This window comes from Hylobates moloch, unplaced genomic scaffold (assembly GCF_009828535.3).
Source record: "Hylobates moloch isolate HMO894 unplaced genomic scaffold, HMol_V3 SCAFFOLD_10, whole genome shotgun sequence".
Taxonomy (NCBI): domain Eukaryota; kingdom Metazoa; phylum Chordata; class Mammalia; order Primates; family Hylobatidae; genus Hylobates; species Hylobates moloch.
The window spans coordinates 105,686,040-105,709,540 of NW_026652285.1; the positions used below are offsets into that span (position 1 = coordinate 105,686,040).

A 23,501-nucleotide genomic window follows, 5' to 3' on the forward strand; every position below is an offset into this window, starting at 1 on the left:
CCCTTCTGCCTTGGTGCCTGTGTGTGAGTGTGGAAGCCAGGCAGGAGCCGCTGGCCCAGGAAATAACTCCAGGTCCTGTCCCGAGGCTGCCCCCAGCATCCCAGACAAGGAAAGTGACCTGCCCAAGGTCACACAGCTAGAAAGAGGAGCCTGTTAAGGGTGGGCCTCGCGGTGGGCTTCCCCTCACAGCAGCCTCTTCCCTGCCCTGCTTTGCTGTGGATCAGCAGTCAGTGGCCCTGGCAACCTTGGCTGGTTCGGGTCTAGCCTAGCTGCTGTGGGGGGCTCCCCTCCTGGAGTAGACCCCACTCTTTCCTCGCTAGGACTACAGGTCCAGTTCCTTTATTTTTATAAAGGGTGAACACAGTTTGCAGATAGGAGCTGCCTGTTCCCAGAAGTTGGGCTGGGGCAGGAGGAAGTGGCCATGCCAGGTCCTTTGCCCTGGCTTTTTTTTTTTGGCAGGGGGTGGGGACGGAGTTTCATTCTGGTTGCCCAGGCTGGAGTGCAATGGCATGATCTCAGCTCATTGCAGCCTCCACCTCCTGGGTTCGAGCAGTTCTGCCTCAGCCTCCCAAGTAGCTGGAACTATAGGTGTGTGCCACCACACCCGGCTTTTTTGTATTTTTTAGTAGAGATGGGGTTTCACCATGTTGGCCAGGCTGGTCTTGAACTCCTGGCCTCGGGTAATCCACCTGCTTCGGCCTCCCAAAGTGCTGGGATTACAGGCGTGAGCCACTGTGCCCGGCCTGCCCTGGCTTTTTAAGTCCAGGATGTCCCCTGTGGTGCCCATAAGACTTGTGGGGGCAGAGCCGGGTCTTCCTTGCACAGCCAGATGCCACCAGATCAGAGCGTGATGATATGACTACGTTACTTGGCTGCCTCCAGCCCTGTCCTTTCAGTCCTCCCCGTAGCCTTCTGTGGGGCGTGTCCTTCACGCAAGGGTAAGGGACTAGGCCTGAGGTCACCCAGCAGGGCCGTGTCCCTGGACGCAGGGTTGTATGCTCTCCTGTAGCTCATGGCTACGTGCAGCACTGTGGGCTGCCTGGGCTGGGGCTGCGGCTGGACAGCAGTGCTACCTGTCTGGAGCCAGGGGCGCCCGCTGCTGAGGCCCCATCGCGCTGCTCTTCCTGTGCTCTGGCTGGTGGCAGGGATGACTGCTGCCTCTTGGTCCCAGGGTGCAGATTTGTAGCCAACACAGAGGCCCAGCCACTGGGGGTTTGGCCCCCTCCAGGAGGGGACCCTGACCTAGCGCAAGAAGGACCTTCTCCCCGTGCGGAAGAAGGACTCGATCTGCTCCAGGGACCGTCCCTTGGTCTCGGGCACACAGCAGCCTGTGAACACCAGGCTCACCAAGCAGATGGCCGCGAAGAAGAAGAAAGGCACCTGGAGGCCGAAGGTGCTCTGCGGGTGAAGAGCGGGGCCAGGTCACAGGGAGAAGCTCCAGGGTCCTCCTGCCCCAGGAGGAGCTCGCGGGCACTGCTGGTAGCGACCAGCCCCGTGGGGCCTTCATCTGGTCCTTCCTGTGTTCAGAGACCGCTCCCCCACACCAGGGCTCCCCCACTGCCCCCAGGACAAAGCCGAAGTGGCCCTTGAAGTCTGCATCCCGTCTGCCCCTCGGCCTTCCTCAGGGGCTGGGCCCTCTGGCCTCAGCTCAGGTACCCCCTCCACACCCCCTACCCAGCGCTGGCGTCCCAGCTGTTCCACGCTGCAGCCTGCAGGAGGCCCGCCCCGCAGCCTGGTGGGCACATAGGTTCTTCTTGGACCCTCTAGGCTGATGGACTCACACTGGGTTGCCTGCCCTCCCCCAACCCCCCTGCCCTGACCACTGCGGGGACAGCTTAGGCGCTGGCCTAGGCTGCCCTAGCCAGCTTCTCCCTCATGGGAACTTACTCTGGGCCTCACAGATTCTGGCTGGTCACAGGGCCCGTAGTTTTGAACTGGGAGGCAGGGGGAGTGGGTGGGGTTGGGGAGGGGAGTGTGGGTGCTGCTGAGACCCAGCGCCCAGGAGGGCGGGAGATGGAGCACGGTGGGGAGGTGGCTTCCTGGGCTCCCGGCAGGGTTCTGGGCCCTGTCCTGCCCTGGTGTGGGAGGTAACCTGACTTCCCAGAACAGTTTCCTACGCCCGTTCCTGTTTGTTATAATGAAGAGCCTTTGCCGGGCTATCACGTGACCACTCTGGGGCCTCTGAGTTCAGGGGGTGTGTGCTCATCTCCTAGGGTCAATGAGAGTTAGGGTCCCGACAGCTGGCTTTGGCACAGCCCCTGGCACTGAGAAGAGTCTTGGCCAGTCAGAGAGGGCCTAGGGGCCTGGGGCTGAACACTCACCACCACTGGCAGGAAGGACTTGGTGAGGACGAAGGCCGTGAGCCAGCTGGCCAGCACGCAGAGCCCTGAGGCCACGCCACGGGCACGCAGGGGCAGGACCTCAGACATGAGCAGCCAGGTGATGGGGCCCCAGCCCATGGCGTAGCCTGCTCAGAGGAGGAGGCAGGCTCAGGCCCTGTGGGGTGACTGGAGGCGGCTGTGTCTGTCTCCGCTGAGCTGCTGGAGACCCCCCTCTCCAGCCACCCCAGACATATCACCCATCCCTTAACACCCAAGACAGCCTGCCCCTCTGAGCCACTGCCACACCTACCCATGATGAAGAGCATGGTTGCCAGCAGGGGCACCAGGGTGAGGTAGCCAGCGGGTGCTGCCAGGGGCTGCGCCAAGTCCCCCCAGGACTCACTTTCCAGGCCCGCAGTGCTGTTGGGGCTCAGAGGCCTGGGGCCAAAGTGGATGTACAGCCCCAGAGTCAGGTTGGCAGCAAACATGATGGCCGCTGTGGACAGACAGGTGGCCTCGTGGGGCCAGGACCCTCTGAGCCAGCTGTTTCTCTCAGAGCTCCTTCTGCAGAGCCCCTTGATACTTGCGTGGTCCAGCTCGTGTCTGGGACTAGAGACCCCCAGCAGGGCAGCAAGCTCTGTCTCCAGCCGCGTGTCAGGCTCCCCCGTGGAGTGTCACAGACAGTGTGTCCACTCGGAGCCCCAGCGGACCTTTCTGGAGCCACTGGCCTGGGCCAGGGCCCTGCTGATGCTAGGGAGGCAGGTGCTCTGCAGTTCTCAGCCACACAGCCCCACCCCGAGGCAGGCCTGCACACCCAGCCCAGCCCCAACCCATGCGGAGGAGTGGGGCAGGAGGGCTGCCTGCAGGGTACTTACCTGAGACAAAGAGCAGCACCTTGCGGCCTGCAAGGTCCATGGTGAGGGCGGCGATCAGCACGGACAGGAGCCGCACGGCCCCAACGATGGCTGCATCGTCCTTGGGGGGCTATGGGGCGGGGAGGCCACCAGGGCTGAGGGACCTGCCTGCTCTTCCCCTCCCCCTCCAGGACCCAGCTTGTCCTGGCAGGCATTGCAGGGGCTCAGGCCAGCAGCTCAGTGCAGTACTGAGTGGCCTGGCACCTGAAGCATGCTGGGCATCTACACTGTCCGAGCCTATGGGGCTCCTGGGCAGGGACACATTTGCTCTGCCCACCACTACGCCCAGCTGGCACAGAACCCAGGCGTGAGGATGACTTGCCGAACCGTGCTGTTACTAATCTTCAAATCTCATCTCACTTTGAGCCTTGGGGCAGGCTGATGGAGATGTGCTGCTATCTTCATCTTGCAGAGGAGGAAGTTGAAGTTCAGAGGGGAAAGTGACTTCCCTCATCAAGTGGCAGATGCCACAGGGCTCTGAACCTGGGGTCTGTGGCCTCAAGGGGTCCACATTTCTATAAAGCTGGTTTCCTTTGTAATCTCATGTATTTTATTTAATTTTTAAAATTTCTATATGTTTTTAGAGACAGGGTCTTGCTCTGTCACCAGGATGGAGTGCAGTGGTGAGATCGTGGCTCACTGCAGTCTCACACTCCTGGGCTTAAGTGATCCTCCCGCCTTGGCCTCCTGTTGGGATTTTGCCAGTATTTTATTTTAAAACATTTAAGCTTATCTTAAAAAACATTCTGAGAACAGGTGAAGGCACAGGAGCTGTCTCCACAAGGCCCAGATCTCAGATCTTGCTGTGGCATCCCTGACACCTGGCACAGAGCAGGTGTGGGTAAGGTCAGGGGTTGGGTAAGTGCAGGAGCAGGCCCTGCCTCCCAAGCCCGGCCTGCCCCGCCAGCCTCCGGGGGACCCCGTGGGTGGGCGCCGGCCGGGGCTTGGCTCTCACCAGCAGGACAGCAGTGCTGTCGAAGATGGACTGCAGGTAGACTAGGATGGGCGTGATGCCCGTCAGCTGCTGCAGGAGGCGCATCAGCAAGGCCACGGCGATGGGCCGGCACACATGGGGGGCGCGCGCCTCAGCCCACGACACTCGGCTGCTCTGAAACACAAGGCCGCCGCTGAGGGCGTTGGGCCAGCCTCTCCAGCAGGCGCCATCCTGCCCTGGACCGCCAGGGGTTGGGTGGGAGACCCCCTTTTTCCCCTCCAGGAAAGAACCAGCTTACCAGGCCACCCAGGCTCTGGGGACAGCCCCCCACCCCAACCCAGGCACTTGGGTTAGTGGGAACTACTGTGATCCTGTCTTCTAGGAAAAGCCTCCACGGCCACACAGAGCTGAAGTGCTGGAGGCGGGCCTGCCAGGCTGGGGGGCACACCCTCCTGCACCTGTCTCCGGACGTTGTCCTGGATCTGCTCGAACTCCCAGTGGACATCGGCGTCTGTCCCACGCAGCCAGGCCAGCGCCCGCAGGGCCTCTTCGTCCCTGCCCCGAGACAGCAGGAAGCGCGGCGAGTTGGGCATGAAGCTGAGCAGCAGGATCATGACGAGCACAGGCGCCTCCCCAGCCACAGCCAGCCAGCGCCACGGCAGCAGGAGGCCTGGGGGCGAGGGGTGGGTGAGGGGCCAGGTCCAGGCCTGGTACAGCCCCTTCCCTCTGGAGCCTCTGAATAACCTCATCTGCCCTTCAAGGTCTAGTCCAAGGGCCATCTCCTACAGGAAGCCTACCCTGATTGCCCCAGGCAGGGTGGGGCTGCAGGGATTGCTTAGCCCCTGGCAAATAGTGGGAAGTCCTTGGAAAGTCTTAGGGCCAGGGCAGGATGAGGAAGGGGTAGGTTGGGCAGGCAAGGGCCTGGGCCTCCACCCAAGACCTCCACACCCCCTCAACTGAGCAGCTGCATGCACTGTGATTTCTTTTCTATCTGGACTTCCCATCTGAGATGGCATTTGATGGAAGCTTTCTGCCATTAAAAGATAGTCTGGAGACTGTGGGTCCAGGAGAAGCCCTGGCTGCCCCAGCTAGGGACTGGGCCTGTGGCTAGAGGGGCAGGCCCTGCCTGGAGGTGCACAGCAACGTGCTGACTGAGTGGGGCCGGGATGCCAGATCTCTTGCCTCTCAGCCCAGGATCTGTTCTGGGGCAAATCATTCCCTTTCCACCCACGTCTACCTTGGCAGCACCCACCCCTCCCGCCAGCCTGCACACTCGAGTGCAGGGCCATACTTGCCAAGGGCATAGAGGGACAGGGATCCGAACACTGCCATGAGCTGGGGTGTGGCTCCCAGAGCCCCACGAACACCTGGGGGAGCAATCTCAGACACGTACACCTGCAAGACACAGCCGCCGCACCAGGTTTTGCTGAGAATGCAGGTTCCTAGGCCCGGCGGAGATGGGAGAGGCAGCCCCTGCGAACCCCGGAAAGTGGGAAGTGGAGGCTTTCGGGTGGGGCTGAGTCCTGGTCATGACTCACTGCAGGACCTTGGGCGGCCTGCCTGATCTCCCTCTGTCCTCAGTTTCCCTAACTGTGACGCGGGTGGAAGTACTCAGCTCGGAAATGGGCAGCATGACGCTGGGAAGGAGGCCCGAGGGCTCCCAGGCTTCAGGGCTGAGCAGGTGAGTCCATGCCTCCCATTCAGTTTGTCTCCTCTGCTGGGCTCACCAGGCCCTGTGTGGAGTACCGGGTAAGATAAGACGGTCCCGGGGAGGGTGTAGGGCAGGGACTTCCCTCTCCTACCCATTGCTCAATGCGGATTTTCTCCTATTGAGTAATACATCTGACCGGTCAAGAAACGGGGTAGAAGTCTTGGAAAGTCCAGAGTGGGGGCAGCTGGGGACCTGGAGACGATTTCCCCCAAATTAGCTGCCCTGCTGAGGATGAGCCGAGGCGCCCTCGGCATCCGCAGGGAAGGCAAACAATTCTCATTGCCTAGAAGGCATGGAGGCTGGCAGACCTTAGTCAGATGGAGGCTCAGCATCAATACAGAGGCACTGGGGCGCCTGGGTGGGAAGGCCTGGCCTTACCGGGATGCAGGCAGCTGTGAGCCCCCCGGCGAAGCCCGTCAGCGTCCTTCCGAGCAGCAGCATCCAGAGGCCGTGCGCACCCGCCATGAGCGCATAGCCGGCCGCCGACGGCACGGCTGAGAACATGATGCTCAGCTTCCGGCCCAGGAGGTCGTTGAGGATCATGGCACTCAGGCCTCCGGCCGCTGCTCCCAGGGTGAACACGGACTGCACGGGAAGGGGGTGCAGGGCAGATATGTCTGGACACTTGGCACCCCACTCTCATCAGAGTCCAGGGACAGCTTCTTCCCTAGGCTGACCCCAGGAGCTGGTCAAGCACTTGACCACGTCAAGCACTTGAAGCAGGGAGCTTCCTATCTTCAAGGAACAGCCATTTGTTAGGGATGCCCAAACGGGGAATTCTGCTCTAAGGAAAAGGTACTGTGCCACATATCCATAGTGGTTCTGTCCAGCCTGATGTTTAAATGTCTAATATTTTAATACAGGAGAATTCTGTGACTTGAAGGCCCTGGGATTTAAGATTTGGAGGTTCTTAAGTTCCCTGTACAGCAGCAACTGGGACCCCCTCTGGACTCTGCTAACTGGTAGTGGGACCTGGGCACATTGCCCAGCCTGTCTGAGCCTCAATTTCTTCGGCTGTCTTACGGGGAGAGCACAAATTCTACCTCGTGGCGTTGGCCCTGAGAATCAATGAACGTTCAGTGCCCAACACATGCCTGGCATATAGGAAGTGCTCAGTAAACCTTGGGAATTTTTATCTTAACTACTATGTTATAACTCTACATCTGAGGCTATTACGATTATAATTCTAGACTCTGGGACTTTGGGATCTTCCTCTCCATCAGCCCACAATCTGTCCTGCGGACCCTCCTTGCCCCAGCCAGTGCCTCTCCCCACTGACACCTGATACCCTTGCCCCTATCCAGCCAACTGTGGGTGTGGGGACCTGGGGAAGCCTCAACCCCACCTAGTATAGACCCTGACAGCCACCTCCCCACCTGCTCCTTCCCTCACCCTCTCCACTGGCTTTCAGTTCCTCATTTCAGAGGAATCTTGTAGCTCTACCCCACCCACTAGCGGCCTGGATGGCTGGCCGAGGGGGGACCAGGGCCCTGGAGGGGCTCCCAAGGTGGAGAATTTGGGAGGTTCCTAGCTGGAAACAAGGCTCAGCAGGTCCCTGCTCCCTGCACCCACCCTCCTCCAGAGGATGGTCCTTACCCCGAACCAGGATGCCTGGGATTTGGTCAGATGCAGGTCAGGATCCAAGGAGTGTTCCAGGGCTGGGATGACAGGGGATGTGTAGACCAGGGCATACCCAAAGCTGAAATTGCCAAGCACTGCAGCGAAGGTGGCCAGGAACACCCTTTTGTTCTGCAGGGTCCTGGTGATGGTGGCGGACAAAAAGACCAGGGTCTCTGAGTCCCTCCTCCAGGGACCATTGCCTTTTCTGAACCCAGTGGCTGCCCAGCTTAGCGGGCAGTGCTGGGGAGGCCTGGGTCCAAGGCCATTCAGGTTTCCAGGGCCTGAGCCCCAGCTCCCCTGGGAAATTCCCAGGCCATTGTTAGCTCACTGCAGTGGCTGAGTCTGGTGCTGGGGCCTTTTCTCCGGAAGAGGAGGCTCTGGTTCTGCCCCCAGGGCTGCGGCTGGAGGTTTGCTGTGTGACCTCAGGCAGACCCCTTGCTCGCTGGGGCTTCAGTCTCACTGTCTGTGGCAGTGGGGGGCTGGGCCCGGTACTCCTGTGGATCGTTCCTTCCCTTAGGGGGACCAGTTCCTTAAATAGGAGTAGCGTGTCTGGGACAGGAGGGAGCTAGATGGCCCCTCGGTGGCGACTAGGTCAGGGGAGGCCCAGGGCGGGAGCCTGCCGCCAGCTGGAGGGAACCAGGGCCACCCCCAGGCCCCACCCGCAGCCCCCAACCCAGCGACTCTCACCCGACCCGCGCCCTGTCCCCTGGCAACGGGGGCGGCTTCTCGGGGAAGGTGTCGTAGTCCGGGACCTCGGCTCCCAGCAGCGGCTCCTGCATGGCCGGGTCTCTCTCGGGGCGAGCGGAGGGCGCTCAGACTGGAGCAGCCGCCCGGGGCCAGCAGCTCCGGGGGCACTGGCCAGGCTCCGCCCCTCGGCCGCTATTGGCTGTGGGACGACCCTGCAGAGACACGCTGGCCAATGGGGCGGCCGCACGCTGTCCTGATGCTCGGATGCGGACCGGGCTTCCCTGGGTGCGGCCGGCACCGCGTGCGCCCCCGAAGGTCACGCCCCCGAGACAGGATGGGGGTCCCAGGGCGGAGCTCCTGCCCGATCGTCCGGGGCCCCCGCGGAGCGCCGGAAGCGGCTCACCCGGCCCGGCTCTTGCAGGCGTGACTGCGGCAATGCGCGCAGCCCCCGTCGTACCCGCTCCCGCGGGGTGGAAACCGAGGCCCAGAGAGGCGAAGCCGCGCGCCAGGGTCACAGCGAATGCGCACCTCGCTCCTCCTTACGCTCTAGCCCCTCCCCGTTGCGTGGCGTCTCAGGGCCACCTCTGACCTGGCTCTCTCCCTGGCACCAGGGAATCGGGGTGTGTCAGGGCAGCAGCGGATGTGCCGGACGAAGGAGGCAGGAGGGGCCGGGAGAGGCGCTGTGGGCAGCTCCAGTGGGCGAGGTCTGTATCCTCCACCCCAGGCTCTGGTGGTAGAAATAACCTGAGCTCGTGACACGTAACCCAGGTAGTAAGATAACATTGAAAAATAAGAAAAGCAGAAATGGAAAATTCCCGGGAAGACCGTCCTCAAAAAATCCCACAGCAGTTCCACCTCTCCCTTTGGTCCTTTTCGGGAAGAGGACGGAATCACGCCCTGCTCTGCTGGATGGATGTGCCACACACGCTTTTAAACGGATCCTTTGTTGCTGAGTATTTGGGTCATTTCCCATTTTTGTTATTAACATAGTAAAGCATTTTTAAAAGTTAGAATTCCCTTTTATTATGATTGAAATACAACCATAATAGAACAATAAAATCACATCCATCTCCTGTTAGCCTGACCTTGAAGGCGTTTTAGCCTCTTCCAGTCTTTTCCCCATGTGCCTATTTTGCATATTTGCTATTGGGGCCCCCATTAAACTGTGCAGCCCCTTTACATCATCGTTTTCTTGCCATCGAGATAATAGGCTTTGGACTCAGGCACACCCTGGTGTGGTGATCAGGCTGCACAGTCCTCATGGCCATATATTTACATATATATGTATGTATTTTTACATATATATATGTGTTTTTTTTTTTTTTGAGATGGAGTCTCGCTCTGTTGGCCAGGCTGGAGTGCGGAGGTGTGGTCTCAGCTTACTGCAACCTCTGCCTCCTGACTTCAAGCGATTCTCCTGCCTCAGCCTCCCAAGTAGCTGGGATTATAGGCATGTGCCACCACGCCTGGCTAATTTTTGTGTTTTTAGTAGAGACGGGGTTTCATCATGTTGGCCAGCTTGGTCTTGAACTACTGACCTCGTGATCCTCCTGCTTCAGCCTCACAAAGTGCTTGGATTACAGGTGTGAGCCACCGCACCTGGCCTTCTCTTTTTTTAAATGTATTTTTTTTTCTTTTAAAATCAACTTTAGGCCAGGCGCAGTGGTGTGTGCCTGTAATCCCAGCATTTAGGAGGCCAAGGTAGGAGGATTGCTTGAAGCCAGGAGTCTGACACCAGCTTGGGCAACAAAGTGACCCTGTCTCTACAAAAAGCTAAAAAAATTGTCCAGCTGTGATGTCAAGTGCCTGTGGTCCCAGCTACTCGGAAGGCGGAGGTGGGAAGATTGCATGAGCCCAGGAGTTTGAGGCTGCAGTGAGCTGTGATCACACCACAGCACTCCAGCCTGGGTGACAGAGGGAGAGCCTTCTTGAAAAAATAAAATACAAGAAAAATCAACTTTGTTAAGCTATAATTTATATACAGTAAAATGAATCCATTTTAAGTATAGGTTGATGAGTTTTGACAATTGTATAACCCCGAACACCCCCAATCAAAATATAAAACATTTCTACCTTTTCTTTCTTTCTTTTATCTTTTTTTGAGACGGAGTCTTGCGCTGTTGCCCAGGCTGGAGTGCAGTGGTGCGATCTCGGCTCACTGTAACCTCTGACTACTGGGTTCAAGCGATTCTCCTGCCTCAGCCTCCCGAGTAGCTGGGATTACAGGCACCCGCCACCACACCTGGCTAGTTTTTGCATTTTTGGTAGAGACGGGGTTTCACCATGTTGGCCAGGCTGGTCTCAAACTCCCAACCTCAAGTGATCCTCCCGCCTTGGCCTCCCAAAGTGCTGGGATTACAGGCATGAGTCACCACGCCCAGCCCATTTCCACCCTTCTAGAAGGTTTCTTTGTGCCTTACTGAAGTCAACCTCCTTTCCCTGCTCCCCAGTAAACTATTTTTTTTTTTTTTTTGAGATGGAGTTTCACTCTGTCCCGCAGGCTGGAGTGCAGTGGTGCGATCTCGGCTCACTACAAGCTCCGCCTCCTGGGTTCACAACATTCTCCTGCCTCAGCCTCCTGAGTAGCTGGGACCACAGGCGCCCGCCACCACGCCCAGCTAATTTTTTTTGTATTTTTAGTAGAGATGGGGGTTTCACCGTGTTAGTCAGGATGGTCTTGATCTCCTGACTTTGTGATCTTCCCGCTTCGGCCTCCCAAAGTGCTGGGATTACAGGCATGAGCCACCGCACCCAGCCTCCCCAGTAAACTATTAATCGGCTTTCTGTGACGATAGATTAGAGTGGTCTTATAAAGAGAACCTATGTGAAGTACTCTTTTTTGTCTGCCTTCTTTTTTCAGCATGTTTATGAGATTCATCAGTGGTTTGCCGATTTTCAGTGGTTTGTTCTTTTTTGCAGCCGCGTAGTGTAGTGTTTTACGGATGTAGCACAGTTTTTGGCTAAAAGAATGAGCTGGTGTGAGCCTTCTTGCACAGAATCCTGCTTAACAGCCTTTTTTTTTTGAGACGAGTCTTGCTCTGTTGCCCAGACTGGAGTGCAGTGGCACCATCTCGGCTCACTGCAAGCTCCATCTCCTGGGTTCACACCATTCTCCTGCCTTAGCCTCCTGAGTAGCTGGGACTATAGGCGCCTACCACCACGCCCGGCTAATTTTTTGTATTTTTAGTAGAGATGGGGTTTCACTGTGTTAGCCAGGATGGTCTCGATCTCCTGACCTTGTGATCCACCCGCCTTGGCCTCCCAAAGTGCTGGGATTACAGGCGTGAGCCACTGCACCTGGCCCCGTTTAACAGTCTTTTAATGTTAAAGGCTGGGTGGATGAGCCTGAATTTGTAATGAATCTTCTGTCATGGGCATCAAAGCTGTTTCAAACTGTAGGGGTAGAAAAGGTGGAATCCGTTTCCTCACCCATTGTTACAAGACCAGCAGATCTAGGTGCCCGCTCTGCAGTGACACCGTGACACACCAGTACACCATGCAGCAGGGTTCGAAGCAGGGAAGAGTTTCATGATTGCAGGGCTCTGAACAAGGAGACAGGAGGAGACCCTCAAATCCATCTCCCCTAGGAACTTTGGGCTGGGGCTTTTAAGGGGATCATGGAGGGCGATGGGCTCTAGAAGTGGGTTGTTGGTGGGTCTGGGGATGGGAGGTAAAATCATCAGGAGGTGGAAAATGTAGCCTTTGGTGAATCAGGTCCTCCTGGGGTCCTTGAGACCAGCTGGCATCAGTAGTTTCTTTTTTTTTTTTTGAGACAGAGTCTCACTCTGTCACCCAGGCTGGAGTGCAGTGGTGTGGTCTCGACTCACTGCAACCTCCACCTTCCGGGTTCAAGCGATTCTCCTGCCTCAGCCTCCGGAGTAGCTGGGGCTACAGGTGCACACCACCACACCTGGCTGATTTTTGTATTTTTAGTAGAGATGGGTTTTCACTATGTTGGCCAGGCTGGTCTCAAACTCCTGACCTCGTGATCTGCACGCCTCAGCCTCCCAAAGTGCTGGGATTGCAAGCGTGAGCCACCGCGCCCGGCTGGTGTCAGTAGTTTCATTGGTACACAAGACCCAAAAGAACATCTCAAATGGGAACTTTTGGCTGGGCACCTGGCCAACATGGTGAAACCCCGCCTCTACTAAAAATACAAAGAATTAGCCAGGCGTGGTGGCGTGAGCCTGTAATCCCAGCTGCTTGGGAGGCTGAGGCGAGAGAATCACTTGAATCCAGGAGTGGAGGTTGCAGTGAGCCGAGATCCTGCCATTGCACTTCAGCCTGGGCAACCAGAGCAAAACTCCGTCTCAAAAAAAAAAAAAAAAAAAAAAAGGAAATCTTTGTAATGTTGTAATGTTAAAGTTGTTATCTATATCTATAGGGCAGTGAGGGAGAGCTACAATCTTGTAACAGAGTCTAGGTGATTCTAAGGCAACAGGCACCAAAAAACTCTGAGGTCAGAGAGCAAGTTGACCTAGTGATGGATGCCGAATGTGCTACAAGCCTGATTTATTCTCATTTCTCCTCCTCTCTTCTTCCTTGATTAATTTTATAAAGTTTATAGGGACGGTCTCATCATCATCAGGGCCATGGGTGACAGTTCTATAACAAAAGACAGGTTCGCAAGAGAAAAGCACACCAGATTTATTTAATCAAAGCTTGATGTGACAGGGAGCCGTCAGAAGTGGAGACTCAGAGACCCAGGGAAGACGGCTCCTGTGCTTAGAGTTGGTGGAGAACGGGCAGCCGTGTGGACAGGTATCGGGCGGCAGGGGATGCCTGTGGGGATGGACTGCGGGGAGGCCGGCGAGGCCAGCTGTGCAGATCCCCCTTGGCCTCTCTGTGCAGTGCTTCTCCCTCCAGGGATGGGGCAGAACCCCCGGAGCGAGGGTCTTTTACGACCCACAGTCAGACAAGGTGGGCATGGCCAGCTCTTCCCCAGAAAGGCAGGGAGCGTTCGAGTCATGTTTCTAGGTCTCATGGCTGGCTCTGGGGGGGCGTGGAGGCACCCCCCAGTCTATAGTGCTGGCACACACAGGGTGTCTGGAAGCCTTTGCTGAGTTGAACTCAGAGTCCTCTCCCCTTCCGTGGCCTCCCGCCCCAGGCAGGAATCTCAGTTCAGAGCAGCAGAAAAAGAGCTGGTCTGGGGGGACCCTGGCTCTGCTCTGGTGCCTGGGACAGCCACCACCCCTCTCTCGGTACTGGCCACACCCACAGCGAGGTCTCCCTCCTTTCCTGTCATTCCTGCTGGGCCCCTCCCCGAGGAAGGCCCCAGGGGGGTGGGTCCTGCAGAGGGAAGCTCGACGGGGTGCACTCAGCTGCCACTGTCCGCTGCCTGTCCCTGGGGAGCACGGCAGCTGAGGGCAGGCCTCTTCCAGGACATGGGACCCCCAATGGCTGGAAGGTGACTGGGCCTTGCACACTCAGCTGGGGTAAGAGGGAGGGGCCTGGAGTCCAGCTTGGGGACAGGATCCGGAGGGGGCTGGGCGGAGCATCCCTGGCAGTGGTTTGCTGGTCCCGGGCACTGGGGCTTAAATGATCTGGTCCAGACTCTGCCCTGTTGCGGGGGAGGAGCTGGGGCCTGGCACTCGGAAGCTGTTTCCCAGGTCTCCACTGGGGCTGCCATAGGGGCCTCTGCCAATCTCTGGGGCTTCTCAGGAGCCACTGGTCCCGCTGAGCCTCACTTTTCTCATCTGTAGGATTGATGCCACCTGTGCCCACGTCACAGCTGCCGTGCAGGGGGAGGGCAGCTGGCCGCATTGATGCAGTTTGACAAAGGTTCCTCCAGACCAGTCTGACAGCTTCCCAGTTCCGCAGAAACGGGCCAAGCTGCATTCCAGGCCTGACACCAGGGCCGAGGTCTCTGAGGGGACAGTAGGGCTGCCGTGTCTTGGGAAGGTAGGTGGGGAGCAGATGCTGGGAATACTCATCCCACTCTTGGGGTCTTCTTCACCCCTGTTTTATGGAGGAGAAGACTGAAGCTCAGAGCTGCTGCCCAGGGTCACTTCTAGGTCACCTCATGCCCCCTGCTTTGGCCTATGCCCCCCACATCAGGCCTTCCTGAGGGAGCAGACCAGAGGGACAGCAGAGGGTGGGCAGGTGGGGCCTTCCCCGCGGAGGTCCTGCCCCTTGCCTCCTCCTTCCCACAGATGGGCCGCCCAGGGCCCCCAGGGGAGAAGGTCTCTGGCGCCCAGCTGTCCGGTGTCCCCAACGTCCCCAGAGATGTCCCTGGTGATGACCCTGAAGACTCGGACCTGGTGCCTTCCGTGACCCTGGCTGCAGCCCTTGTCCTGCTGTTCCTCCTGCTCTCGGCCTGGCTGGTGTGGGACGGGCTTTGCCAAACCTGCTGCTAATGTGGGCTCCAGGAAAGGGTTGGGGGCCTGGGCCTGGCACAGAGTTAGGGGAGGCACAGCGGGGCCTCCCAGCGACACCCTGGGCCAAACTCCATTCCACCCTTTCCCACAGCAGCCCCAGTGGGACCCCAAGACTCCCCAGTGGGGCCCTTGGGTGGCATGGGACTCTGCCATTGAAGGCAGGGGGCGCACTCCTGGGGACGGCCCCGGATGTTGGGCTGAGAGCCTTGGGCAGCCCCAGCACTCAGGCAGATCGGGCTCAAATCCACTTACTCTCCAGGCTGGCTGCAGGGCCTTGGTCCCGTCTGAATCTTTGCAAGGCCCTTTTGGGTATCGCAGTTAAAGCCAAGTGACCCCTAGGCACCGGTGAAATGAGCGGGTGATTTGGAAGATGGGGGTTCTAGTCCAGGCTTTGCCTGTGCTGGGCTGTGACATGAGCAAGTGCCTTTTTCCAGCAGGATCCTGGTTGCCCTGGTCATCCAATGGGGCTCACAATACCCACTTCTGGGCCCTGTTGGGAAGGCAGGTGCTGGGGGGAGGGGGGGGGGGGCTGGGCCAGGCGGATGCCCTGGTCTTTGCCGCCACCTGGTGGCTGCAGACAGAATTGCATCGTCTGCTGCATTGTCCCCTCTGGGTAGTCCAGGCCAGGGCGGAGGAGCTGAAGGCTTTTTATTTTTTGATGCAGAACATTTTGAGATTGTGGATAAGCACAAATCCTGTTGTGTCCGGAATTGGTGGGTTCTTGGTCTCACTGACTTCAAGAATGAAGCCGCGGACCCTCGAGGTGAGTGTTACAGTTCTAAAGGCGGCGTGTCCGGAGTTTGTTCCTTCTGATGTTCGGATGTGTTCGGAGTTTCTTCCTTCTGGTGGGTTCGTGGTCTCGCTGGCTCAGGAGTGAAGCTGCGGACCTTCGCAGTGAGTGTTACAGCTCTTAAGGCGGCATGTCTGGAGTTGTTTGTTCCTCCCGGTGGGCTCGTGGTCTCGCTGGCTTCAGGAGTGAAGCTGCAGACCTTTGCGGTGAGTGTTACAGCTCATAAAAGCAGTGTGGACCCAAAGCGTGAAAGAACAAAGCTTCCACAGTGTGGAAGGAGACCGGAGCGGACTGCCACTGCTGGCTCGGGCAGCCTGCTTTTATTCTCTTATCTGGCCCCACCCACATCCTGCTGATTGGTAGAGCCGAGTGGTCTGTTTTGACAGGGCGCAGATTGGTGCGTTTACCATCCCTGAGCTAGACATAAAAGTCCTCCACGTCCCCATCAGATCAGTTAGATACAGAGTATCGACACAGGTTCTCCAAGGCCCCACCAGAGCAGCCAGACACAGAGTGTCGATTGGTGCGTCCACAAACCTCGAGCTAGACACAGGGTGCTGATTGGTGTGTTTACAATCCCTGAGCTAGACATAAAGGTTCTCCACATCTCCACCAGAGTCAGGAGCCCCATCTGGCTTCACCCAGTGGATCCTGCACCGGGGCTGCAGGTGGAGCTGCCTGCCAGTCCCTCGCCGTGTGCTCGCACTCCTCAGCCCTTGGGTGGTTGATGGGACTGGGCACCGTGGAGCAGGGGGTGGCGCTCGTTGGAGAGGCTCGGGCCGCACAGGAGCCCATGGAGAGGGTGGGAGGCTCAGGCATGGCAGGCTGCAGGTCCCGAGCCCTGCCCCGTGGGAAGGCAGCTAAGGCCCGGTGAGAAATCGAGCACAGCGCCAGTGGGCTGGCACTGCTGGGGGACCCAGTACACCCTCCGCAGCCACTGGACTGGGTGCTAAGCCCCTCATTGCCCGGGGCCAGCAGGGCCGGCCGGCTGCTCCGAGTGAGGGGCCCGCCAAGCCCACGCCCACCCGGAACTCCAGCTGGCCCCCAAGCGCCTCGCGCAGCTCCGGTTCCCGCTCGCGCCTCTCCCTCCACACCTCCCTGCAAGCTGAGGCAGCCGGCTCCCGCCTTGGCCAGCCCAGAAAGGGGCTCCCACAGTGCAGCGGTGGGCTGAAGGGCTCCTCAAGTGCCACCAAAGTGGGAGCCCAGGCAGAGGAGGCGCCGAGAGTGAGTGAGGGCTGTGAGGACTGCCAGCACGCTGTCACCTCTCACTGTTACCCAGAGAGAACAGATTTTTAACATTTTCTATTTATCTTCTCCCCCCATCTCCATATCTATAATCTCCTTAACAAAAGGTAATCATAGGGCGGAGGTAAGTTGTGAGCCGGGCTCTAGAGTCAGAGAATGCTGCCTGCGGCCCTGGCCCAGGGCCCTGGTGCTCCCTTGCGCCACAACAGCTCCATCCCTGACCTCGACATAGGAAGCAGGGAAGCATTTTTAGGGCTGGGAGGAGTGAGGGAGACCTTCGGGCTGGAAGGTCTCCTGGCGGCTCCAAGACCCCCTACCCCCGTCTCTCACGGAAAAAGTACTTGTCAAGATTTCTACTGTGGGCCAGGTGCGGTGGCTCAAGCCTGTAATCCCAGCACTTTGGGAGGCCGAGGCGGGCGGATCATCTGAGGTCAGGAATTTGAGACCAGCCTGATCAACATGGAGAAACCCCGTCTCTACTAAAAATACAAAATGAGTTGGGCGTGGTGGCGGCTGCCTGTAGTCCCAGCTACTCAGGAGGCTGAAGCAGGAGAATTGCTTGAACCCAGGAGGCAGAAGTTGCGGTGAGCCGAGATTGAGCCATTGCGCTCCCACCTGAGCAAAAGAGTGAAACTCTGTGTCAAAAAAAAAAAAAAAGATTTCTACTGTGAGCCAGCCCCTGTGGGGAAAACAGGGTAAACAGGATCCCTGAAGGAGCTGGGGTCTGACCAGGAGTGGGAAGACTGGACTCACTGCAGCGTGCTGGGGCTGGGCTGGGTAAGCAGGGCCTGCAGGAAGGGGCAGATGAACTCTGGGGTGTCGGAGGAGTAGGTTAGGGCCGGGGTCCCCAGGGAGGCTGTTCCAGGCAGAGGAACAGACTATAGGGAGTTCAGAGGCCACTCTGTGTTCTTCTGCACCAGCTACTGCTCCCCTTGGGGAACTGGAGGCCTCTGGAGCCTCCGAGAAGCAGCCACTGAGAAGGGGCAAGTGAGCGGCAAGGCCGTGGTTCCACATTCCCAAACCACGCTTTGTCCTTCCCGGGGTCCCCGTAGGTGGGGCTCTTCTCCCTCCTCCAGCTTTCCGAAGCCAAACACACACCTCAGTGTCCATGATGGGGCAGCCGGGGGGCTGTATGCTTCCTCTGTCCCTGTCTCTGGGCGGACCGTAGTCCAGCATGCTGCCCCCGCTGCCCTGGAAAAGCTGAGCCGGGAAGCGGGCGGGGGCTTTAGAGGCATCGTGCAGAGCGGGAGACAGAGGTAGAGCCTGGAGGTTTGGGGCACCTCCTGAAGCAGTGGGGTGGCCTTTCAGGTGGGGGGGACTGAGAGAGCAAAGGCCTACAGGCTAGACCGGGGCCTCCCTGAGCCGTCATAAGCAGGACAGGACATGGGGGCGGGCCACGGAGGCTCCTCCCTCCCCTGCCCATCCTGCCTGCTATAGGAAGGGCACACCCGGAGGAAGGAGGGAGGCTGGTTCCTGGCAGAGCAATGTTGAGGCTGATCCTCCCTGCCTCCCCCCACAAGCCTCTCTGTGAGCCTCTTCCCTGTCCCGCGCACCCACCTGGGGGATGCCGCAGATTCTCAGAATCAGGCTCCACGTGACCCCAAGCAGCACGTGGCCTGGGGGAGGCAGCAAGCATGGCCGCCGGAGCCTCTGGCCTTCTGCCCAGGGAGCAGGGGCCCCTTGGGGGTTGTTCTCACTGCTCCCTCTGTCACGTCCCCTCTCTGTTGGTGGAGGAGAGTGGCTACAGGCAGGCGCCTGACTCTCCCAGCTCCACGCGGCTGCAGCTTTCTCTGCCTCTCCACGTTCACCCCTCAACGCATCTTGTCAAATGGAGACCCCGAAGGCTGGGTGCAGTGGCTCAGGCCTGTAACCCGAGCACTTTGGGAGGCCGAGGCAGGTGGATTGCTTGAGGACAGGAGTTCGAAACCAGCCTGGGAAACATGGCTAAACCCCGTCTCTACAAACAATATAAAAATTAGCTGGGCGTGGTGGTGGGTGCCTGTAATCCCAGCTACTCAGGAGGCTGAAGCAGGAGAATCGCTTGAACTCAGGAGGTGGAGGTTGCAGTGAGCTGAGATCGCGCCACTGCTCTCCAGCCTGGGTGACAGAGCAAGACTTTGTCTCAAAAAAAGAAGAAGAAGAAGAAAAAATGGAGACCCTGAGACCCAGCTTCTGAGGTCGGGGTGAGGGGTGGTGTTAGTAACTCACAGTACAGGCTGGTAGAGTCTGCCGGGGTGGTCTGGGCTGGGCTGTTGGGGATCCCAAACCCACGTCCCTCTTCGCACCCCGTCAGAGGCTGCCCGAGGCAGAGGCAGAACCTGTGGCTTCTTCCTCCCAAGTGCTGAGCTCAGGTCTGAAAGTTCCAGTCATTCGCACTCCTAGAAGTGGCTTCCAGCCTTGGCCCAGGAGCCGTCAGGACCGGGGACGAGGGCTGCAGGGAAGCCCAGGTACGCAGGCCGAGGAGCCCGTGTCTGCCCCGGAGCAGGGCAGCGGGAGGACGGCCTCTGGCCCTCGCCACCCTGGGCCTCAGCCCTGCCTGCAGGCCCAGTGCTAACGAGAAACGCAGGCCGACCAGGGCAGCGTATGCCTGCTCTGTGCGTTTGTATTTCTGACCAGCGCCCATGAGAAGGCTGTGTGGTTTCCGATGCATTTCCAGGGGCCAACTCATTCCACCCGCCTAGCTGTGGTGGCTCCTGCAGGCCAAGCCCTCGCAGAGAGGGCCTGGGGCGAGAGCAGGCATCTGCGTGCAGTTTGGCCAGGAAGGAATCGCATCCGCAAGGAAAATATTGTTCTGTATAATTCAGTGACCTGTTTTATAAACATTGTGGTTCTACCTTGGGGTTTTTCCCGCCTTGTCTCCTACCTCCCCTCCCCACCTTCCAGGGGCTGCTGGGCAGCCAGATGCCTGAGGTTAGGAAAGTATGTGCTTTTGCCGGGCGAGACGGTGCAAAGGGTGACAGGGTGGGCCTGGGGACGGGGCTCAGCCGGCCAGAGAGAGTTCTGGGGTGGAGCTGGCGGGACTGCAGCTCAAGCTGGTTTGCAAAGAGGTGTGAGAGCAGGCAGCCCGCCAGAGTGTGTGTGCGTGTGTGTGTCTCTGTGCGTAGGGATGTGTCTATGTGTGTGTGCCTGTGTGTGCGCCTGTGTGTGTGCCTGTGCGTGTGCATGTGTATATGTGTGTGTTTATGTGTACATGGGTTCTGTGTGTATGGATGTGTGTCTTTAACCAGGAAGCTGGGTATGGAGTGACGCTGGCATCCTTTCTGCCAGCCTGGATGTGGGCTGGTGGGTGTCTGCAAGGCCAGGTTAAAGTGGCCTATAGAGGGGCAAGGCAGGCTCCCCCCTCGGGGAAGAGGCTGCTCTGTGCCATTGTTGACAGAGCGGGCGTGGGGACAGATGGGCTCCAATCCAGCCCGTATTTCCAGAACTCCCTAGTCGAGTGGCTTTGGGAAAGTCATTCGTCCTCCAGGTCAGTCACCGGGGGCTGTGGGGCTATACTGCTACCTCCATTCCTTTCTGCTTCCTTCCGAAAGGACCCTAATTTTGCTTAGGGATAGCAACGAGTCTTCCCTGCGGCCAGGTGGCCACATGTTGGTGCAGAGGCCACGAGGGCTAGACAGGAGGGTCTGGGGCAGCTCTTCCCGATTGGAAAGGTAAAGTCTCACTGGAAAACGTTTTGGGTCCTGCCCTCTTCTTCCTGCCTGGAATCCCATCACATGGCCTGGGGAGGCAGCTGCTCACTGGCAACCATGAGAGTGAGACCCAGTCATGAGGCCGAGACCCAGACAGGAGGGTGGGACCCAGGCTACGCTGCCGGGGAAGGAAGCAGGCAGGGGCTCTCAGGCAGTGTCTGGAGCCTGGATGTCCGTGTGGAGTGATGGGGTTGGCTTCTGTTTGCTGCAGCCTCATGCACTCCTGCTGGACACCCGATGTGACTCTCTCTCCACCTGGGGATTGAGAGACCTGGAGGCTGGAAGGGGCTGGCTCATGGGTATGCTCTGGATCTAGGTGCCCTCCTCACTACCACACCCTGAGGGGCACTGGGGAATCGTCCTCAGAGGTGTGCAGGGGTGCTGTCGGGACAGTCAGGCCCTGCTGCTTCAAGGCTGCAGAAGGAGGATGGGGAGGATCTGGAGGGGGAGGAGGAGCTGGAGAAGGAGAAGCAGGGAGAAGAAGGAGGAGGAGGAGAGGGAGGAGGAGGGGGAAGGTGAGGAAGAGGAGCTGGAGGAGGAGGAAGAGGGGAAGGAGGTGCTGGAGGAGGAGGGGAGGGGGAGGAGGAGTTGGGGGAGGATGGAAACGAGGGAGGAGGAAAAGGTGGAGGAGGGAGGAGGAAAAGGTGGAGGAGGGAGGAGGAGGAGTTGGGGGAGGAGGAGGAGTTGGGGGAGGAGGAGGGGGAAGGAGGAGCTAGAGGGAGAGGAGGGGGAGGAGGAGGGGAGGAGGAACTAGAGGAAAACTTGGAGGAGGAGGAGGGAGGGAGGAGGACAGCCTGGGTGGGAAGTTGCGCTTGGCCCGGCTCCCAGAGAGGTGGGTGGCTTTAGGTCATGCGTTCATCTGAGACCTAGTACAACCTCGGAGCCTGGAGCCCTGTGCCGGTCACCGTGCCTCTTCCAGCCTCGGTATTCTCTGGAAGGTGAGAATGAAAAACACCCAATGACACTCAGACCGGACAGGAGCAGGTACGCAGACAGCAGATGGCCAGGTGCACAGAGGTGTCGCCTGCCTTCCGCACCAGGACAGCATGGGGCGTGGCTCCTCCTCCTGCAGGCGAAGCCCACCCGGGGCTGGGCTCTGGTGGGTTCCCTCTCTTTTCCTTCAACCAAAGACCTGGCTGGACACCCCCCATCCGACACTCCGGGGGCTTTCAAGGGGCTTCAGGCAACCCACATGCATTCTGGGCATCCCACTTAGGGGGATGAAGAAGGAATTGGATAAGGCAAGGGTGATGCTCTGCTGGTGCATCAGCCCCTCCTAGAGACGCCGCTGTCCTTGACCCCTCTGCAGGCCAATCCGCCCTCCTAGGGAAGTCGCCGTCCTTGACCCCTCTGCAGGCCAATCCGCCCTCCTAGGGAAGTCGCCATCCTTGACCCCTCTGCTCCTGGGGTCCCACCCAGGCTTGAATCCTCGCTGTGTGGTCTTCCCTCTGTGAGCCTTTGTTTCCTCGTCGGTAAAATGGGGAGAGGAGGGCGCGGTGGTCAGCCCTGAGCCTGGCTGGCTACTTAATGGGCTTCTGGAACATTGACCACCATCTTTGACAGCCTCAGTTTACAGATGAGGCCCTGAGGCCTGGAGGAAAGGATTAGGCTGCCTGGAATGTGGGTGGGAGGTCTGATTCTGACCCGGTGAAGTGAGCTCCTGCCCCCTCTGGGGTTCCCCAGCAGGCATTAAGGGAGGGGTCAGACGAGGTCCCCCTACCCTGGCCAGATGTGCAGCGACCTTGGGCTGTAACCTCAGGGGGTTTGTGTCCCCCACAGCCTGCTGGGGACTGGCCAGGCCTGGGGGAGACTGGGGGAGCGAGGGGCTGGGAGGGAATACCACCTGGCCGGACGAGGCCCGCACCGCCCTGCCAGCCTGGCATCTCTGCTCTCCCAGGCTCAGCCAACACCCGCTCTAGGACTCAGCCAACTATTTGTGGGCTGCTAAGTAGCATGACAGCTGCTTTTCTTGCTAAAGTGTGACATTACATTTTTCCGGATGGCCGGACACTTCCTGGCCTGAAGTGTGCTAAGTGACAGTCTCACTCTGTCCGGCTGCCCCCCGAGTCCCTGCCCGCCTCCCTGCTTTGTCCAGGCTGGCCTGGCAGGGCCAGGCCGAGACCCGTCCTGGCCTGTGTTCAGACGGAGCCTAGATCGGGCCCCCAGGGCTGCAGGTGGCCCAGGAAACTTCCCCAGGGTTATTATTTTTGGCCTCTGTGCTGGCCCATGGACTCCCTGCCAAAAGCAATTACTGAATTTTCATCTTGTTTTGCTGATGGTTTAGACTATGTCAAAAATGTTCCACTGGAAGACCTGAGGGCACCTCGGGGTGGGGGATCTGGGGCTCAGGAGCCCAGCTGTGGCTGGGTCCCCGGAATAAACCTCTGGGGTTGCTGGTGAGAAGGAGGAGGACGGGGGAGCCGGGGCCTGTTTGTTTGTAGCTGCCACTGGGTGCCTCCCACACGCACAGCGTGCTCGGCTGGTGGTCATGCTCCCTGCGCCCTCTGCCAGCTGTGCGTGTCCTTCTCTCCCACTTTACAGAAGAAGAAACAGGTTCAGGGAAGGGGCTGAGGACATGCCCAGGCTGCACTCTCTGTTCTGTGGGCTGCCGCACTTCCAGCCCAGAAAGATTTCCCCAGCTCGGGTGGCAGGGGCTGGGGGCTGGGGAGGCCACGGGGAACAAGGCAGGGTCTGCCCAGGCCCTCTTCTCACTGCCCGGGGCGAGGGTGTCTGAACCAATCAGATTTTTCCTAAGTTAAATGTCTGTGTTGGCCGGGCGCGGTGGCTCACGCTTGTAATCCCAGCACTTTGGGAGGCCGAGGCGGGCGGATCATGAGGTCAGGAGATCGAGACCACGGTGAAACCCCGTCTCTATTAAAAATACAAAAAATTAGCCGGGCGTGGTGGCGGGCGCCTGTAGTCCCAGCTACTCGGAGAGGCTGAGGCAGGAGAATGGCGTGAACCCGGGAGGCGGAGCTTGCAGTGAGCCGAGATTGCGCCACTGCACTCCAACCTGGGCGACAGAGCGAGACTCCGTCTCAAAAAATTAAAAAAAAAAAAAAAAAAAAAAAAAAATGTCTGTGTTGCTGGCTTCAGCTGCTCTGTCCACCCTTGTGAATTTGCCCAAATGGCAGCTGGGTGGATGCAGAAGGAGGTTGGGGGGAGGCTGGAGATCAGAGGGGGCCGTCCTGAGGCTTCTGTCCATCTGCGGGG

At 58.8% G+C, this 23,501-nt stretch overlaps 1 protein-coding gene across 4 annotated transcripts; it reads right to left on the minus strand.

Annotated features, from left to right (window-relative positions):
- Window position 1: 1 nt before the first annotated feature.
- Window positions 2-8,471, minus strand: SLC2A6 (solute carrier family 2 member 6). Of its 4 annotated transcripts, XM_032165562.2 has the most exons (10): window positions 8,188-8,384; window positions 7,477-7,639; window positions 6,259-6,465; window positions 5,465-5,564; window positions 4,628-4,839; window positions 4,191-4,343; window positions 3,197-3,305; window positions 2,632-2,817; window positions 2,322-2,467; window positions 2-1,398 (listed from the first exon to the last, which is right to left on the minus strand). In XM_032165562.2, the coding sequence occupies exons 1-10, from the start codon at window positions 8,277-8,279 to the stop codon at window positions 1,243-1,245; spliced, it is 1,524 nt and encodes a 507-aa protein (XP_032021453.1). In that variant the 5' UTR covers window positions 8,280-8,384; the 3' UTR covers window positions 2-1,242. The 4 variants fall into 4 exon arrangements, with proteins under 4 accessions (XP_032021453.1, XP_032021452.1, XP_032021450.1 ...); XM_032165561.2 differs by having other exon boundaries at window positions 1,306-1,398; window positions 2,322-2,817; window positions 8,188-8,449; XM_032165559.2 differs by lacking the exon at window positions 2-1,398 and having other exon boundaries at window positions 2,228-2,817; window positions 8,188-8,468.
- Window positions 8,472-23,501: the final 15,030 nt, after the last annotated feature.

What these genes read in the sequence shown, in the direction of transcription:
- SLC2A6 (XM_032165559.2), bottom strand. Translation starts at nt 8,279, where the DNA reads ATGCAGGAGCCGCTGCTGGGAGCCGAGGTCCCGGACTACGACACCTTC. An exon ending in CCCAGGCATCCTGGTTCGGG is followed by an intron (nt 6,466 to 7,476) that starts GTAAGGACCATC and finishes CTTCCCGTGCAG; the next exon opens with TCCGTGTTCACCCTGGGAGC. An exon ending in GGTGCTGCTCTTTGTCTCAG is followed by an intron (nt 2,818 to 3,196) that starts GTAAGTACCCTG and finishes GTCTGTCCACAG; the next exon opens with CGGCCATCATGTTTGCTGCC.